A 20,724-nucleotide genomic window follows, 5' to 3' on the forward strand; every position below is an offset into this window, starting at 1 on the left:
ACACCACCGTGCAGCGCTGACATAGATCGGATGGCCTTTTTTTCCCAGTGACTGCACGTATGAAAACAGGATATTTAATAATAAATACCTCACTAGACAATAAAGATAACAGACGGCTCGCTGTAAAAATAATAACCATCATCTCATTTTATAGATGGGTCTATATGTGGCTTTAGCACTTTCGAAATGTGGATCCTGAATTACTTGCAGTAAGTGCATCAGACTGTATTCCTCAAAGACAATAAAATATACAAAATTGATAATCGCAGTCTCAAATAATTCAAATTAAGATTATCTGTGGAATATAATATACCTGGACGCCAACACACAAAGGCTAATCTTGTGTATTTCTTTATATATCATTTGATATATAACAGGCTACCTTATATCCGAAAATCCGAAAAGAATAGAAATTGAATCACATTCATTGGTTCTTCAAGTTTAACTTTTTTAAGTTGTGAGGTTTTATGGCTGAAATAATTAATCAGGAAGTAAGTGACTCTATAATTCTCTCAAAGTGATAAATGAAGCATTAAAAAGTTATTATAAATTTTTCAAAAAACTAAATCAGTTATATTCAGAAGCCACATATTTGGCTGGAACACAATCGGCTCAATATGGATGCTTTGCCCTTGATGAACCATCGCGAATGAAGCGTAAAATTGTGCCTTCTCCGCCCCAGTGCCATCACTCACAGCCTATATTCATATCCAAATTGCATTAATGTCATGTGTTAAGCCCCCTCCCCTATTTTGCAACCTTTTTTTTTTTTTTTTTTTTTTTTTTTCTCCAGCTAATAAGCGACCTAACTCGGTCATGTCATCAGCACTTGGGAGAGGTCTTGAGGCCAGGAGATCTATCTGGGTCCCATCCTCTGAGGAAAGACGGGTTTGTGTAACTCTGCTCAAACCTGAGGGGGAGTTTGGAGTGTTTGGTCAACGACAGTGGTTCCTGGAAAAGATCTGAATCGTTTCATAACCAAACCCAGCTGCAGTCTCTGTGTGTGTGTGTGTGTGTGTAGGTTCATCTGTCTCTATGAGGTAGAGGGAGAGGTGGGGGGTGTCTGCACTTCCCTCTCCAAGAGAGAGAGAGAGAAAGAAACAGAGAGAGAAAGAGAGAGAGAGAGAGAAGGAAAAAAAGTTTGGGTCTTTTTCTCCCCTTCCCTGTTTTTTAGGCATGAACGCCGAGACCTGCGTTTCATACAGCGACATGACATCCATGGATTCATATTATAGCCCCTCTGCGGATCACCAGACGGACCACTTTAGGACATTTCCAACCGCTGACACCAAATACAGCCCCACTGCCTTCCTGCCCAACAAAGGTCAGGCTTACGGAGAGAAGTCCCGGAGCCCCTTCCAGCAGGAGTGCCAGTCATTGGATGCCGCCACAGCTGGGCAAGGCACTTTCAGCAAATACCACCTCTTCATGCAAAGGTCTTCTTGCAAAACACCCCCCGAGGAGAGCAAACTGCACCAGGACAGCGGGCACACCGGAGCGCTCATCTCCTGCTATGGTGAGTGGAGAAACAAAATATGAATCTTTACGATTACTGAGTTATAGGAGTCCACGTGGCCAGGTGAGGCTTCCCAACACAAAACACGAGTCCAGAATTGTATTTGTGATGCTTTCAAGCTTTTCAAGCTTTCAATCTGAAAGGAGCGAAATTGTCACGAAATACGCAGCAGAAATGTTTGATAACAGCTGTGCAACATGACATTCATTGACTTGTTTTCTCCGAGCAGTTTAATTATCTAGACCTGTGCAGATAATCGATCATTGCTCCAGTTGTTCCCAAAAAAAAACACCGCACAGATAGTATGGGACACAGTGGTTTGGAAGTTTCAATCGCAGTTAATGGAGCATAAACTGGTCATTATTGTGCCAAAGCCTGCACCGACACTTTTTCTCTTCTGATTCACGCGTACAAAACAATATTAATGGGTTTTTGTGCAAAAAAAATCCTTTGTTTTGTTTTTCTTCTTCCTCTCTCCTGTGAGATGGGAAATCTCTCTTGTGCGTAAAACGCAAAACGTCCCTCTCTCCAGCTGCAGCTGGCGGGACATGGCTCGGCCCGGGACAGTGAAGTGCGTAACACGGTTAAGAAGAGGCACACTCTTCATGACCACCAAACTCTCTCTTTGGCCATCAAAATTAAATTAGGGCGCTTTTAATGCGATAATCTGCATTACAATCCTTAATATTGGAGATGAGTCGGACAATTGAATTAACAGGTTTTCAGATGGCCCTAATAGTGAGCTGCAAACTGATAATATTTTCATGTCATTGCTCTGACTGATTGGCTCCAATTAGATTTAATTGCGTGGGGACTCTACTGTAATGGGTGAATGATGAGGGTGTAAATAAAACTTTGACCCTTGTATAGGCAGGCGGCCACTTTGAAGCAGCATTGGTTCCTTTTTATTTTCCCCACAACACATAAGCATTTCCCCCTAAACGGAAACACGCATAAAGAAAACTGCACTGTTAAGAATCAAGAACCGCCTTCAAACGCTTTTGGTAAATTAAAACGTGGACAACGTGATCGACCACAAACACATCTCTAGAATGTGGTTTTAGGATTTAACGTTATAAATGAATAATTTATCATAAAGGATAACACACACATAGAAGAGTTATATCTGATGGCATCTGTTAAATCCTCTGTATTTTAAGCTGGATGTAAGTCTTGAGCTTTAGCCCACAACTTGAAAAGAATAAAGTGACAGAAATCAAAGACAACAAAGAAGCCATGAAACAAAGGTGTTTTTTTTCGGTGTGACTAGAGCTGCTGTGTGTAAATGCTGCAGAGGATCATGCATCAGCATCGTGTTTATGGTTTATTTGGGAGGTCAAAGATTAAACACTGACAGCTTTTTATTTAGTTTTGCATAACACAATCATGTCAAATCTTTTTCTTTACACTCAGTTGAAAAGAAACGCTCTGGATTTTTAATCTTGAGGTTATGTGCAATACAAACTCTCAAAGCACGAGGGCTACCTCTTCCTCGCATGTAAAGTTTACAAAATGTGTTTGTGTTACATGTGAAAATAATTCACCGATGAGTATTGTTTTAAACGGATGAATCAAATTAGTTCTGTTTAAAATGTGCTCAAAACAAAACATTTGATGAGCAATATTTCTTTGCTAAACTGGTCTGTCTGTGTATGAAAGTGCAGGCTACCAAACAAGTTGAAATCCCAATTTGTAAAAACTGTATATACAGTAATTGTCAAGCCATTTAATATTATTTGCAATAATAATAATAATAATAATTATAACTATTATAATAATAATAATAATAATAATTATTATAATAATAATAATAATAATTATAATGATAATAATAATAATAATATTAATAATAATAAAAATAATAAGAATGGAAGGCCACAATCTTTTACTCGTCGCTTTTATGCATGAAGCCATTACCCTTGTTTTTATTTTACTTGCTGGACCTGCTTGTCCATTAGTATTACACTGAAATGTTTAGTGCAGTCGTTTCAGGATGTTTTGACAGTTTGGGGAAAACGGCCAACAAAAAAAGCCTTTACATCGCCAAAATGTCAGAGATCAATCTTTTCAAAAGATCGTTTTCTTTTACAATGGCTGTAAAGTTTTTATTACCTATTAACCTTGACATATCCGGTAAATGGAGACGAAATAAAATTGTTATATTGAGTTGTAAATAAACCGCAGTTGTACAACTGTGAGTAAACTGCTCTTTTAGTCCAAACATTGAAGAAAGACAGTGGCAAACGAATTAATATCCCAAAAAACATCTTTCCAATTCTTACTGATTTTTAGATTTCTTTATTGCTGTTATTGTTATTTTACGCTCAACCTGGAGATATCAGACATTTCTGGACTTATTTGGATTTTTTTTCTTTCCTGATCTTTTTTCCCGTTTGACTTTTAGAGTTAAGTATAACTTAGCGCAGGTTGTCAGGTTTACTCGCAAACCAGGCAATCCTCTTTTTACAACACGGAGACTTAAATATAATCACCGGATTCATGGCAGGAAAAAACATCCCTGCGCTCAAAGACAAGAGAGCTCTGGCATTAATGCGACTCAGATGTCAAACCTCTCTGTTTGCCTTTATCTCCTGCTCACAGTGACTTGGCCCTCAGAGTCAAATCTCCTTAAACTCCTCAGAACTTACAATTTATATAATTCATTTTTTCATAGTCTTATCTCATAGCCTAGCTACGACATTTTAAAGAATGTAAATGCAAAGATAGAGTACTTTTAAAAGAACTAGATAGGCTGTTTTCCTTGTGAATATCACAGAATCCAAATTCTAGTTAACCCATCAGTTTAGTGATGTCTACACCACTAACTGGATGTAAATGAAGGAAGCAGAAACAAACACTGACGTTACTAGCAGAGGAGAAAAATGCTAAATGGTTCCTGATGTGTTTATTGGAAAATGTTGGTGTATTTTACTCCCTGAGTCATTTCTTTAATCAAACCTGTATTTTTAAACAATGGCATGGTAGTTTCAAGTTTCTGAAAATGTTTAACTTTGTTGTTATAATTTGTGGCTTGGTCCGTTCAGTTAAAGGTGATATGATGCCTGGTCATAGAGCTGCATGAAGCTGTGACTAAGACATTGTTGGACGATGATAAAAAGCATGTCTGTCTAATAAACGTTTACATACATTAGAGTCGTAGTTAAATTGTTTCTACTCAACACATTTCCATTCTTGTTGTTACCTGAAATCAACAAGGTAGCTGTTGGAGCATGGACAGGCTGAGAGCCGACAGCCTCCGACTGAAAGAAACTGAAAGAAAATATGTGAGAAGATTTAAAAAGATGGGGTGTCTTACAACAACAGTAAAGGTACATTTGAAAAGCAAACAAAAAAGTAAAAATTTAAATAAACAGTATTGGAGAAGTGCAGTAATACAAAAATGTAAAATTACTTTATTACAAGGAAAAGTAAAAGTAAAAGTTTTTATGCAGAGTATCCATTCATATATTATTGCCATTAGGAGCATTTAAATGTTCATACAACAATGGGTTTAATCTATAACACCACAAAATATTTTATAAACTGATTATATTCTGCATGTAAAATCTTAATCTGTAAAGTCACTGGTAAATATAGCTGTCAAATAAATGCAGACAAATACAAAGCACAGTATTTCTCTCTAAAATATAGAAGATTTAAGTTGCATAAAATGGAAATACTTAAATAAAGTAAATGCGACAAAAGTATACTAAATTCAAACCTTGTTTTTAGGTGTATAAAGAGTCATGCTGGTCATGAAACTTTTACTGTATCGATTTAAAAAACTGATTGAAAATTCAGGACTCTGGGGTTTTTCAGTCACTTTATTGTCTCAAAGCAGCCACCTACACATCTTTGTGATCCTCCAGAGACAACACGCTTCTTCTTTTGATGTGTCCGTGCCCTCCCTCAGTGTCTATGAGTGCTGACCTTTAGCTCGACTTTCCTGCCCTCGTCTGTTCGTGAGAGAAGGACAAGTTTCACTGCACACAGAGCAGAGAAAATCCATTCGAAACCCCCTGTTTGAAACCCTCTGGTGTCAAAGTCGAGGGCATCGCAACATTTGGGGTCCTATTTTATATGAAAAACATTTAACTACACCAATAAGACAAAGGATGTTACTTTGATGTTGCATGTTGAGTCGAGGCCTAATTATGGTGGGATCGTGTCTTTTATTGCCACTGATTTTAGAGTAATGAAATCTTTGCACCAATAACATTTGAAGACATAAAAGGCTACAGTTTATTCCGGCTTAAACCATAATTTATTTTTGGGGCAAAGCGAGAATACGATCCGGTGCTGTTGCTGTGCAAGTGTAAACGTTTCAGTACATTTATCTCCATTAGGTCCAACGCTCAGGTGTGATTGTACTTCGATCTCCTGCCCTTTTTGTTCCCTCACCATCTTCACCCTAGCACAACCATTTTAGCCTCTCGTTATGGCCGTCTGCGTGGATTGGCTCGAGCAGGGAGTAATGGGAACCAGCCATGCAGCCCAGACAACTGTGGCACACGTCAACAAGTCAATGACATGAGTGGAGGTGACAAGGACTCAGGATCATTTTACCATTTAGCTTTAAGTCTGGCAGCGCAATTTACATTAGGCTCAGTTTGCATGGTCGAGAGAGAGCAGCAGGGCAAAAAAGGCTCACACAGTCCAGCTCTTCCTTTGGTCTCTTCGTCACTGCTTCATGTAAAGTGAACACTTATACAGGACCAACCGTGGAGGACTGCAGATCAGAGATTCAGTGTCTATTCTTACCTGTTGTGTGTCGGTATAGTAAGGGGACTTGTTTCACTGCACTGTGTTATCGCCTTCTTGTGTACAATCGTGTGGCTTCAACGATGTTGTATCAAAAATTGGCAAAAGGATACTGCCTAATTTCAGTTTTTTAGGAGAGAAAAAAGTTTTAATATTAAAGCTAATTGATATTTGAAACTCTGATATCTTTTGAAAAGTTGAATAGTTACTCACTTGCCCACGTAAAATAAGATTTAAAAATATATTAGAAATAATAAAAATATAGTAGAAAGGAATTCACTTTTTTATGGCAGCTATTTTGCAATTTTTGTTATTTTGTTCAAAATTCATTTTGTAACATTGACAGCACTTGGTGTTTTTAATATGCAGTGTAATTGCACTGGAAGGCCGACAAAATATACTTAGGAGTTGTTTGTCAGTCTCAATGACTTCAAACTTTACGAACCTACTGTATTTCCATGGGTTACGTTTGGTGAACATGTTGTGTAAATGATCATTTAAATAATTTGTTGCTGACTGAATATTTGTTTTTCCGCCGATAGACAATTATCATTTTGTTTTGTGATTCAAAAACTCCCAGTATTGTTGAATGGCACATTGTTAGGATTGATTACTTGGGTTTTTTTTGGAAGCTGGATCCTTGGAATAGGAAAAAGTGTTTGTGCATGTTGTTAAGTGAGTTTCCCAGCAAAGTATCTTTTCATTTCATATGCGTGCACACAAAAATGTACTCCAGCAAGTTTCCCCCACTCGGAGGGAATGTTCTCCTTCGATCAGAAAACAAAAAAGCATGAGATGAAGGAAATTCTGTTTTGATCCAACGTCTGAGAGAAACATTTGGAAGAGAGCAGTTGGGAGGAAGAAAAAAACCACAGAGGGAGAGAAAGCGAGGAAGACAAAGAGTGCGTGATTTATCAGGCTTATGCTTCATAGAGGTTGTTTTTTTCACAATCCGAGTTTTGCACAGCGTGCTGAGATGGTTCATTGCTCTGCTCAGTTGGCAGCGTTGAATTTCAAAGTGAATGGCTGCCTATCACATGGTCACAAAAGAAAACTGAGGACGTAGTAAAGAAAGAACAAAAAACGTAATATGCTGATGTCATATGTCAGTGAGTCACATCGACTGTTTCCAAATCACAGCAGTGGTGACTAAGGCCGACGCATTGCGTGTGTGTGTTTGTGTATTGTCCCAAAATGTTTTGATGAATGCACCTGACACCACATGAAGCAACTATAGTGCCAAGCTATTCATAGTCGTGTTATTTGTACTTCCAAAAGAGACAAGGTTGGATTTCAATAACAGAGGGTCAGAGAAACTTTGACTGCATCTTCAGCAGTGCTGACAGTAGTTTTAAGATCCTTCACTTAAAGGTTCTATGTGTAACTTTGAACACGTATGAGTCTTTTTTTTATTGACAATGGCCATATGGATTGAAACTGAACTTAAATAATTAGATCTTCCCCGACTTTCTTGGTCGCCATAACAGCCAGTGGACTGGTTTCTTTTTAAAGGACTTAGGGCGTTTTTTAGGATGGAAATTCAAAGGATCTGACTTTAATCGCTGTCTCAATTCCCTTAGCTCCCCCTACATCTCCAGCAGTGTTCAACATTACCTAACGTTTGCTCAGAAATGTAGTCTAACTCCAACAAACTACCGGCACCCATCAAGGCACTGAGTCTTCACATGCTCTGTTTGGCAACAGGCGGCCCGTAGACTCTTTTTTGCGTTGGCTAATGGAATGATTTGCAAACGGCAAACTACCGTTATTCTAAATATGATTGTAATTTATTTTTCAGCATTCTATCAACATTAAGATGTCGCTCGTAGTGATGAATCTAAAGAAAATGATCACCTGAATCTGCAGCTCTTATTTGGTTCACTTTCACTTTTAATGTTTCTTTCTACCTGCTCAGCAGCAAACGTCAGACAGACACAGTTAGCGATTAGCTGGCATTTAGCCTTTTAAGAACCAGACATTTCTCTCAGGCATTGGTTGAGACCAAACAACAGAGCTAAAAGAGAGTGAATATTGGAGTCAAATTCACCAGGTTGCCAAAAACATGACTCAAAGTTAATGGTAATACTGTACTGTAACAGGAAGAGTTAATAAAGATGGTTGCTAACAGGTTCACCATATCATCTTAAAAAGTGATGATAGGTCAGTGTTTTGTTCTCAACTTGTTTCCGCTGCCCCTAAGTGGCCAAAATTTCATTATTTGTAGATTTAAATAAAAGTAGCATTGCTACAGTATAAAAATACTCCATCAAAAGTCAAAGTCATATATTTAGAAGCTTTTAGTTTCAAAAGTAACACAGTAACTGTTTACAGTTAGTAACTGAATCAACCCTGTCAGCGTTCTAACATTATACATTATTTTGTAGGATTATTTTGAAGTATGCATTAATGTGTAAACAGCATTTTAATGTAGCAGGTTTAAATGAAGCATTTTAGCACTTTTTATATTATATATACTGGCTAATTTAACTAGCCTCAGAAGTATGCACCATAAAATTAAAACTAAACAGTAGAAATACTTCAATATGTTTTCCTTTCAAGTACAGTACTTGAGTAAACGTAGTTATATCCCACCACTGATCTTCAGTTAGCTTGTCATTTGTTAAAGTCCCTTTAAGGAGTCATAAATAAATTGTAAATTTTATATATCATATTCTTGCCTTGGCTTAATGTTCCAGACCACATATCATCAGTATCAGTGTCTCAGCCAGTCTTTGTCTCTGCAGCCAAGCAAAGCTCGAGAGTTATCCACTGTCCAAATCTTCATGTTCAAGCCCAATTCAGATTTTAAGTCAGTAAAACAAATCCCAGACACACAAATAAATACCTTGCACGTTTCCACTCCTCTGTTCTCTGTATTTAGTTCGACAAACTGTACTTTCTTTTCCTTTTCTATTTCTCCATCTCTTTTCCCTCTACTGTTTGCTTTTCCCTCTGTTTCGGATATTTCTTTTTCCAGTTTGAGCAACATGTTGTTAATCTCTCCCCGTCGCCGTGTGGTATGTAATTTATAGTGTTTCCTCTTAACACCGTGAGCTGACCCCAGTCATTCCAGTCAATAAAGAGGCAGTGAAGGTGCCCTGTCGCTTTACAGCCAGTTAAATTACACTTTGATGTTTCCCCCTCGCGTTCAACTGTGAATTAATAGCTATCCACTCTGAATGTCTGACCTGAAAGAACATCATTCTGGCGCTGATGTCCACATTAGAAAAAAATTAACAATATAAAAAAAACATATATAAATATACCAAATCAATCCTTAGTTAGGTGGTTATATCAGTGACACGCTATGTTTTATAACTAAACGGTGCTGTGTGTCAGAGTAACATTTGAAAATTTAGATGCAAACTCCTGTGTCGTTTTGTATTCAGGTGGAAGTATTCAGGAGCTAAACTGCACCTTACTGCTCACCTTGAAGTCTGAAGCATTTTCTGTGTATTTCATTTCTGCAGAACTTTCTCTGTGTCCACCACACAGAGCTGCAAACTCTCCTTTCTTCCCTGTAACATAGTGACTGGAACAGATCCTGCCTGTTGGATCCACTGCAGTGGAAATATTCTGTTTGGGTTGGTTTGCTGGATGTTGGGACATATATGTGCTGAGGACAGTACAAGCAGAAGTGAACATGTTTTTTGTGGAAGAATAAGCCCAATTGTCCTACTCATGAACATTGAGATGGAGGTCGTGATGCAGCGTATGTTTTTCATAGTCGCTCCTTCCTGCCTCCTGCCACAGAGATTATATGTTTGCAGTAAGACTTTCCTATGTTCTTCATACATATGGTGTTCCCTGCAGGAGGGCCCACTGCTGTTCACCTTGTGCACTGTTGGAGAGCCTCACAGCTACAGCGGATCGTATGGATAACAAGCAGGAGATTGTCACAATATCCCGCTCTAGCCAAAAAAACATAAATGACATGCGATATAAACAATGGCCTTTGATCAGCCAGAGGCCTCATGACTTCCAACAGCCTGACAGCTCTTGCCTTGTGGGGCCTGTCGGTGGCAGTCAGGGAAATTTGATGAAATAACTAGAGAGTATTGATGCTGGGATGAAACACATTTGCTCTCTTCAAGCCTAACAGGATGTGTTTCTCATTGACAACGAGGCAATGTCGCTGGATTTAGGCCCCCAGCGAGCAGAAACAGAGCCACCAAAACATGGCTCCTCAGCGCAGCTCCGTTTCCAAAACTTTAAGGCAAACATCTCAGGAACCACAGTTACAGTTCTCATTGAACCTTGCAGGGCTGAAACGCATCACAGTTCTTTAATCCCAAAATTACAGAATGTAGACTGTAAAGCAAAACAATTTCATGTCGCAAGACTGAATGAGAGAAAATAAAATCAGTATGACAACTTTATTTGACAGTGGGTTTTCTGCATGCACAGCTCCCCTCAGCGAGGCTTCAGCTGCAGTGAATAAAAACTTATCAAAACCTTAATACTACCGACCCAAATGTGTTTGTTGCATTGCATATAAAACTGCCCAATACTGAAAGCTGCCAACAATTGTTTTATGTTTTTTTACTCTATTTATCATGGCCTTCTTATATAATGCTATATGTATGTGTATATTATTTTACAAAACATTACATTGTGAGCACAAAACAAATCTGCAAAACAAAAGTTGGAGCTTACTTACCTGATAAAAATGAAGTCTGGGTGTCTGCAAGCACACTTTATAGGAAAGACGGTCAAAGGTGACATAGTAACAGTTAAATAAAATAAAATAAACCCCCCCAAAAATAAAGATACAAACAAATATACACCTAAATATACACTTAATATCAAAATGTTTGGTAAAATGAATCACTCGATTCATCTGTTGTATTGACACCACGGTCGCTGTAGTTTTCCTCCTTATCTAATGGGGAAATCTGACGATCTTTTGACTTTTTCAAACAACTTTGTGTCTACATCTTGGTACTATAATTCATTACTTACGAAGACGAAAATAATGCACTTGAGATAAACACTTTTCTGCATGTGTCTGTCAGAGAGAATCTATGACAAGATATCCATTCACCTCACCTTGCAGCACATTACCTAACATGGCTATGAGTTGCGGGTCACTGGGTGTGTGTGTGAGATCCCCCGTCCTGACTCAGTTCTGAGAATTACACTCGGGGCTCACATGAACACACACACCTCCTGGTTCTAACCTGACAAATGGTTTGATGGGCAGCGACGTCCTCAACCCTGAAAATAACTTCACCTCAGATGGTATTGAAGGAGCAGGGAGCTGCAGAGCTTTGAGTAGCCACTAGACTGAGCCAGAGAGAGAGAGAGAGAGAGAGAGAGAGAGAGAGAGAGAGAGAGAGAGAGAGAGAGAGAGAGCCTTATTAAGAAGCTTGAAATCAAACACTTTCAGCTTTTACATCCTCCTCGATGTGTATTAATCCAAAGATATGTGTATGTACTGGATACTGGTTCAGTGAAGGGCAGCAGCAGGGCAAAAAGAGCTGCCAGCTTAAACAACAACAACAACGGCAGAGACACGGCAATGGAAATTTATGACCATAGATCTGTCTGAGGTTTTACTCTTAAGCTGCAGTCGTAAAGAAAGCAACTGTGTGTTTGTGCGTGTGACAGAGAGAGAAATGAAGATAAGTACAAAGATGGGGCTTTCTCATTTTTGCGTTGATCCCCAGCAAATTACTTGCAGCCATGGATGCAGGGCTGAGAGAGTGGTGTGTGTGTGCATGTCTGTGGGGTGTTTCATGTGTGTGTATAGGAGATGAGGTGCCGGTGGTTGAGGAGAGCATGCAGTGAAAAAGCTGCAACTTTCTGTCAGTCTGAAATTATGGGCCAGGGTGTCTGTTCTCCAGCACATCACAGAATGATCTACAACTGGATCCCGAAAGCAGCCAGTGCAGACAAACAGATTGACACACATACATAGCACCACGCGCCAGATTACACAACTGTCACAGAATTTCCTAACAAAGAGCGAGTAATTCCTTTGTTCCACCCCATCAGACCCCATGAATCTTTATGCTGATCCCACAAATAAATCATAAATATGCAGCCAGAAGCAAACAACTGAATATCAGAGTTCAGTAGAGGATCAATAAAAGTTGTTTAAATGTGTTTATTTCTGTAGATACAAACACAAACTAGCAATGTTTTTCCCAAGTAAGAAAATATATCTAATGTATGATTCTAGAAAGGTGAAAAAAACACAAATCCTCTGCTGCAACTGCATTTCCCAGAGGCTTTTTAGTGACAAATGTAGCATCATGGATACACAGTAATGCAAAAAGCCAGTTTCAATATTTTGAATGAGGCACCATAAAGAAGGAGTTGAGGATCTTTGAAGTCTCAATATAAACAGCTTTCCCTGCATCTTTATCGTCTTATTCGTCTGAAGAATCCGCACACATGGCTTAAATCAGTTCCCTCTGCGTTGCAGCTTAAATCTTGAAGAATAGCAGTAGAACATAATGCATTACATGCACATCTTTACTTTTACGCTCATCTTCACTTAGCGGGTAACAGATTCACAAAGATCTGACGCCATCCTTTCAATCATGCTTAAATTATAAAAACATGACCCTCTTCTAACAGTTTTCATCTCCTTCCTGTCTCTGCAGGTAAAGACAGTTCAGGTCTGCCAGACTCTGACTTGACACCGGACTCGGACCCACCTGGAATGGACACCAGCTACCTGTCTGTGAAGGATCAGGGCGTGAAGGCGGCCTCTGATAGGCCACCAGGCACGGACTTGTCAAGCCCTATGGACAAGGGCGATGGCGGCGAAAGCAACAAGGGCAAGAAAAGACGCAACCGCACCACCTTTACAAGCTACCAACTGGAGGAGCTGGAGAAGGTTTTCCAGAAGACGCACTACCCTGATGTTTACGCCAGGGAGCAGCTGGCCCTGAGGACGGACCTGACAGAAGCCCGTGTGCAGGTAATGCAGGACACTGAACAACTGTGTTTTAGTTAATCTCATATGCAGCTAAATAAGCAAAAAAAAAAAAACAGCAACACAAACCAAAAAACCTAAACGAACCTATCTTATTTTTAAACAGAATTTAAAAAGGTAATTACAGCAACCTGTCCTATAAATGAGTAATAAAGAGCTCTTCCTCACAGCAGCACGGAGATATTTTAACAACACAAAACTCATAGATCCTTCAACATCTGCAGAGATAACGTCACTCACACAACATCAGAGATTTATCTGGTAATGTGGGAGTCATGGGGAGAGAGAGTGGGGGAGTGGGGGCCAACAGAGGCCATGGGGCCCATGGGGGCTGAAGTTGGAGCTGCCTGGGCCTCATATGTGCAGTTTTAGGAGAGGAGACTTTCATCGACATACGAGGAGACTCGTTTGAATCTGCTGTGTGTCGATGGGATCGTCTCAGTGGCCTTTTGCTTTGTGCCTTTGCTGTTTTGATATACGGAATTTGTGAGTACAGTTCTGCAGGTATTAGTTGAGCCCAAGACCTACAGGTTTGCATATAATCGGGTCATGACTGCTGTTATGCACATCAACATGGAAGAACAGGGAAAGAGTCCGCCACCATTTCTGTTCATGTGTGTGGTGCATGTTGTGTGTTTACGTGTTGAAGTGTGCACCACAGACTACCAAAGCCCCCGGATTTTCTGTGTTTTTCTTTCATTAACATCCTGTTCAGACAAGAATGTGTCCCTGCTGTGGTGGACGGGGTAGGTATGAAACTCTTCCCACGAGCTTTGAGCATTTTGACGACTGATATTTCATACGTCATAACAGAATTTCGAGCAATTATTTTAGCTACTTTTTTAGCATATGACGTACTAAAACTAATGCAAAGATACAATATTTTGGCAACATTTTCGTTGTGTACCAGTACCGTATATGTGAGATGAGATAAGAGCTCTATTGAAAGCAATCTTTTACATGACAAGCTGGAACAGTGACCAGAAAACCTCCGCAGTGAAACACAGGAAGTCTACGCAGCCGCAGGGTTATAACTCAACCCGAGGCTCTGAAGGTATGCCGCTCTGCTCTGCTGCTCATACTATCACAGAATGGATGCAGCTTTACAGCCCTCGGCGATCCCAGTGGCCCTTTCAAACGCTCAAGTTAAAGAAGATAAAAGACACAAGATGCCTAGTCAGTCGGAATAAAGGGCTCTGTACTCTATTTTGGTCATTCACACGCAAAAGGACTCACAGCTCATGAAGAGCTCAGAGTCTGGAGTGAAAGAAATGTAAAGAAAAAAACATTTACTGCTGAAAAGTTTACTATTACTTTAAAAATGTACATTTTACAGAATTCCTAAAGTATGTGAATATAATTCTGAGGAGGGTCGATATTATACACCTCATTGTGTGATGGGTCTCACACCAAACAACAACAGACCCTGAGTTAAAAAACTTTAGAGTCTGGAGTTGTTTGGTTTTCAGGCTTTCAAAGGGAGAAGTAAGTTCAGATCAGAGTCATATGCAATACAGATACATGGGAAGGTCAGGGGTCAAGGGTCGGGGTTTCAACAACATCACATTTCTCAGATTTGACATTTTTTTAGCCGAGAGAACGAGAAGCGAGATGGCATCTGACATGTGGAGTTCACCGGGCAAACACAGGTGTCCATATGAGTTTATAGATCAAAACGGTTAAAAGACGAAACGGCAGGAAATCCCTGATATAATCAATTAGGAAGGAGATGGTTGTTCCCACTGGTCAGTCCAACTTGTAGACATGCAAAAGGAGTCAAATATGTTTTATGTCACTTTAGAAATACATTAAAAAAATTGGAACCAAGGAGAATGAAGAAGCATGAAAAATACCTTTTTTAAATAAAAACAACTGAAAATATGCTTTAATATTATTCAGATTTTTAATTATGAGGATTTTCTGTTTTGATTTGTCAAACTAAACAGATCACTCTTGAGTTTTGAAATACTAGTTCATCAAAAACAAGCAATATGAAGACATTAATAATACTTTTTTAAAACTTTTTTTAACTTTTAACTCGAGAGAATAATTGTAAATTTAATCTGTAATGAAAATAATTGTTAGTTTCAGCCCTAGTCAGATTGACAGTTAAATATATAACATAATTCATTAAGGATTGAGACAAACTGCATTACATATAAACTGTTATCAAGTCTTGACAATTGGTTCTAATATTAGCAAAGACATTTCAATTTCAATTGCATCATATATATATATTTTGTATCACTCCCCCGTCGTCCTGCACTTTACCTTTACTTGACCAGGGAAATGAGAAATGATGTGGTTGAGGATTCTGGGCAAAATAGAACAAACTTACATTTAATGAGCAACAACAGTGGTCAGAGGTGTTTCCATGGTATTATTAGTGCTTTGGGGGTGTTGGAAAACCGAAGCCAGGCTCAGCCTTGGATTTCTTTTTACTTTGGTATGGAAGCTGACATGAGTGACAGCAGAGGCGGGTTATCAATCGTCTGAGCCGTTCTCTCACTTCAAAGTGTTTTCAGTACCGTACAGCTCTCCTGCTGGGGCCAGTTTGGCATTTCCCTGCTCTTTCTCTCTCGGGCTGTAACATAAATAAAGCCTCATTGAAAGTCCAGCAGCTACTTAAGCTGTCATGGTCTTTACCAATTACTGTCACAAAGCAGTGTGTGCAACTAAAAAACATGTTCTCCCTGTATAATAGCCAACAGACTCAAAGCAGAAAGTTAGCAGAGGAGAGCTTTTGGTGATACCTTACATGCATATTTCATGTATAAAAATCATAGAGAAACATCTATTTAGATAGAAACACAGTGATCTTGTATGGGGTTGTGGACCTTGAGTGACAGAGGAAGATGTATGAAATCATCAAGGAGAGAAGGATTACGTCCTCTATTCTGTGTGCTTCTTTAATTTAGGAGGAGACATCATCTCAAAGCCAGCAGCTTTCGGCCTCAGGAAATTAAAAAGGAAAATGCAAACAAACCCCAGTTATAATCCCATCTCACTTCTCAATTTCCCACATTGGCTCTTTAGAGTTATGCGCAAAGATTGGATACATGAAATAAGAGAAAATCAGCAAAATCCCATCAGGGACAAGTCAGGCGGGAGAAGTTTTTCTGCCATAAATCAGTCCAGTCAATTAGTCAAGAGCTGTATAACATACTTTTACATTTTGACATTTGAAGAAAAGCATGTTAGGTTCAGAGCCCATCAGGGAATATTTAGATCACTTCCACGCACTCTGATGGTATTTCAAACACTATAATGCTTTCAATAAACAACAGTGTTGTATTTAGATGTCAGAGATGATTATGGGAAACATAGGTCATGAGAAAAAGCTCTTGCCAGACAACAAATAAGCAAAGGTGAGAGGGACGAGATCTGTTTACATTTTGTTCTGAGAGGACCTCAGTGAAGTGAAGGTTGCAGCACTCTGTTTACAATGGCTGTTTTACCCTTTTTTTCTTTTACTTTCTCTAGTCCTCAGCTCCGCAGACTCACATCCATATTACTTCCATTTCCTTTGAATTGTATTTGTACCTGTGCACAGTACGTTCACATTTAAATTTGATGTGCTGCAGATATCATGTGGGATGCTTAACTATTTTCATGCTTTAGATTATCTGAAAGGGCACCTTAGATTTGTAGCTACAGAAAAGAAGTTCCTTCAGATTGAGGGGCGTTTTATGACATTCAGACATTTTCTTCCTGCAGGTGTGGTTTCAGAACCGAAGGGCCAAATGGAGGAAAAGGGAGCGTTTTGGTCAGATGCAGCAGGTCCGAACTCATTTCTCAACAGCTTACGAGCTGCCTCTTCTGACGCGTCCTGAGAACTACGCACAGGTACAGAATGAGTGCTTCAATACGGGCTTAACAAATTTTAGCCCACTTACTCCAAATCACAGAAATGTTTATTAAGCCAAATGTAATTTTATGTTTTTACTTTGATTCCTGACTTCCAACCTCAAAGTCATTACTACTTGGAGACCAGAAACTGGCTCTGTCCAAAAGTAACAAAATCTTCCAATGATTACCCCTAAAGTTCACACATTAACAAGTTATACCTCATGAATTTTTTTTTGTAAAAAAGCAATTTATGTTTTCTCTGAAGTTACGTAATGGAAATAAATTTCCGCCAGGCACAGCAACTCTCTGGAGTCATTCAGTGCTCAGCAAGACAGTGAATAAGCTGTAAACCCAAACTATTCCATACCATTTTCTCTATTTCCCTATTTTTTGCAATTGCTGTTGGATTCTCCAACAACTTTGCTAATAAATGCAATGCATTTAAGCAACTAAGTGTTTTTGAATGCACCAATAAAGAAGTTTTTTTAATACTGTTTCTGCTTACAACTGCTTAATCATGAAACAATAACTATAAGTGACTAGGACAAAAACATAAAGGCAAGTACATGCTCACTGGCATGGAGTGCCTATTTAAAGCAAGTTTATCTTTATTTTCAAATAGAAATTGGTGGCCTGAGACTCATTAAAAAATCTATCTAAAAATCTTTGTAATTGGCGATAGTCATTTTTGCAGTTAACACTAAACAGCGAGTACATTGTGTCACAGTTGATGCCACAGTTCTGTCACTCTCTTACAATGTTGATTTCAACCAATGTTTCAGATTCAGAACCCCTCTTGGATCGGTGGCAGCAGCGCAGCATCTCCTGTGCCGGGCTGCGTTGTGCCCTGCGACACTGTGACCCCCTGTATGACACCTCACCCCCACTCTGCCAGCGGGATGTCTGATTTTCTGGGCATGCAGAGCCCTGGAGGTCATATGGGACAGTCTCACATGGGCAGCCTGTTTGGAGGGCCTCCAGGCATGGCTACAGGCATGAACACGTACGATCTGAACATGGACCCCGACCGCAAGTCCTCCAGTATCGCCGCTTTGCGCATGAAGGCCAAGGAGCACAGTGCCGCCATATCCTGGGCCACATGATGTGTTGATGTCGGCTGGATCGGGGACCTCGTTGAACCCTGAGATGTCTACACAAAACCAGCATGGTGTGAGGGGGCACTATAATCCAAATCTAAACGCAACAGTGACTACCTTCATAAATGTTGCAATAAAATTATTATCCAAATACACGGACGGGTGAAGATTACTCCAAGCGACAAAAGGAGGTTTTGCAAGATATTTGGCGTATCACTGCCATGTTTCTCAACCCCTCTGGTGGGAGAAAGCGACCACAGTGTGTGAGTGAGCTTTGTGGAAAGCTTGGTCGGAAGTGATGCTGTACTGTCTGACAGGAGTTGCAGTGTAGTTCAGGTGAAGGAACATGTTAGCAAAATCATTTCAAACAAATCCATGCACTTATTTGCTAAAATACAGGAAATTGTGTTTGTACATTGCTTTCAGTGTCATTTTAGTTCTCTGTTCAGGTCCTGTTTTATTCTTACCTTATTATTTAAATTTTGAGTGTTATTGTTTATTTTTTTGCCTGAAGTCATTTTGTTATTGGTTTTGTTTTGACAAATAGTTCAGCAAGCATCCTTAAAACAACTGAAATTATAATTAAGTTGTTATATGATATGTTCATATTATTCTATGGCAATCTTTATCAGCATGCAGCAGTGTGTAACTTCCGTCACACTGCTGCTGTGATAGTGCTAAAGAAAACTGTTTATATCTGTCACATTATTAAGCCTCTCAGATTCAATGCAAATATTTCAGTTACTGAAAAAGTTACAAGTGGCTCCACCCTCTCAAATTTAAAAGTCAAACAGATGAAATGTGGTTTGTTTAAGTGTGGTCAGGGTGAGAGATCCACCTGCCGCACTGACTCAGCCTGCTGATGGCCAGATAGAGGAAGGGATGGAGGAGGAAGTGGTGTGTGGGAGTATGAGAGGGGCACAGCGGGCCTGCTGCTCTCAGGGCTGAAGAGCCTGGGAGCAGCAGCCTCCAAACAGAACCAGCTCTGTTTTCAGGAGGACGGACAGCAAGTGAACATGACTGTGCCCCTTTGCAATTCCAGTCTCAGGAGTTTCAGAGAGAGAGAGAGAGAGAAGTGCCTACCAGTCAGTCAGTCTGCCAGAAACAACACCGAAACCAGCAGCAGCCACCTTTGAAACAGAGGAGGCTGGTGGAGATTACACAGAGTGTGTTGACACTTTTAAACACTGAAAGGATGTCAGTGTTCAACAGCCTTTTCTGGACTTCAAGACGGCTGTAATTGGCTGTGATTGGCTGTCCGGTACATGGTCATGAAGCAGCTCTGGCATAAGCGTTTTTCTATTTCTCCATTTTCTGTCATCATTTCTGTTGAATCCTTACAAAGGAAGCTATCGGCCAGATTCTAGATTCAATTCTAGTGAGACCACAGTAAGCGTCAAGGGGATTTCTTTGCAAATTATGTTACAGCCGCCTGAGGTAGCAGAGCCTCATTATCAACTAAGCACAGTGGGCAACTTAGCCAAGGCCCCAAACTCCCAGATAAACTGTCAGTTTTTTGGGGGGTAATTTGATTCATTGCAAATTTGTGATTTTGCACCGCTAAAGCGCAATTACAACTGGATCCTGCATGAGTATGTACTCCTTTGGCCTTATTTTGTAAAGTAGCCGTGTGTCAACGTCCAGCTCTAAAAAAATTATTATATTAATTTATATTGTCCTATATAATCCTAAATAAAATGTTTTTTAATCAAATAGCTGTAACGTAAAATAAATGACATAGAGAAAAACTGGGATCAGGTAGTATTCCTGTATAGGTAATGGCTGGCAGGGGGCTGTGTGCACTGTCCTTTAGGGGAACTTGGAGTCAACATGGCTAATGGCATCTCAAAAGTTAGTTAGTTCAACTTTTTTAGAGTCGCAGAAGACGCAATGATAGATATTATGTCAGATAGTGTCCCAAAATGTCAGTACAAACAGGAGGATCTCATGTGGAGTTTGAGCCCGACCTCATTAGTTATTTGCCATTTATATTGCTTGGAACAGTATGTCTGTCTGTTTGTGTCTTTCTGTGGAGAGAGAAGTGGAGGGGGCCAGCCAGAGATAAGACCCATTTCTCTTAGCCCAAATCATATCCATATCCTCATATCATTGCAAACTGAACCTTGCTTTTTCTCTTCCAACTGCTTCCTCCACTGACAGAAAAAAGTAGATGAGGCATGTACTTTCTTTGTTTGCAAGGCCTGGTTTAAGTGGAACAAGCAAACCTCATACCTTGTTCAGTTCTATACCTTAAGGCTGAGCAACCATTGCTAATTCTCTAAACTGAACCACACTCACTATCCTACTGGGCATGTGCATGTGCAGGCTATCATATCACAGAGCAGGTCACCCGAGAGTCCTTCAAATTACAACCAGTTCTACTCTCAGACCCAAATCCAAGAAAAATGCATAATCCTGACTATGGAGTACATATCTCTGACTTAAACGGAGAGGTTCTCCTTGCAAATGTGGACATGGGGCCCCCTGTGCTCTGGCTGTGGGGTTGGACGGAGGGCGAGCCGCGAGGGCGTCTGCTGGGTTCCGGTGTTCTGGGA

The 20,724-nt window shown here is 39.8% G+C and overlaps 1 protein-coding gene across 1 annotated transcript; it reads left to right on the top strand.

The window, feature by feature from the left end:
* The first annotated feature begins 1,176 nt into the window (after window positions 1-1,176).
* On the top strand, window positions 1,177-18,175 carry alx4a (ALX homeobox 4a). Its single transcript, XM_054620043.1, is given in 4 exon segments — window positions 1,177-1,516; window positions 16,941-16,963; window positions 16,965-17,069; window positions 17,855-18,175. Coding segments are annotated over 4 exon segments (789 nt in total).
* The last annotated feature ends 2,549 nt before the right edge of the window (window positions 18,176-20,724 follow it).

Source organism: Anoplopoma fimbria, chromosome 2 (assembly GCF_027596085.1).
Source record: "Anoplopoma fimbria isolate UVic2021 breed Golden Eagle Sablefish chromosome 2, Afim_UVic_2022, whole genome shotgun sequence".
NCBI classification, from domain to species: domain Eukaryota; kingdom Metazoa; phylum Chordata; class Actinopteri; order Perciformes; family Anoplopomatidae; genus Anoplopoma; species Anoplopoma fimbria.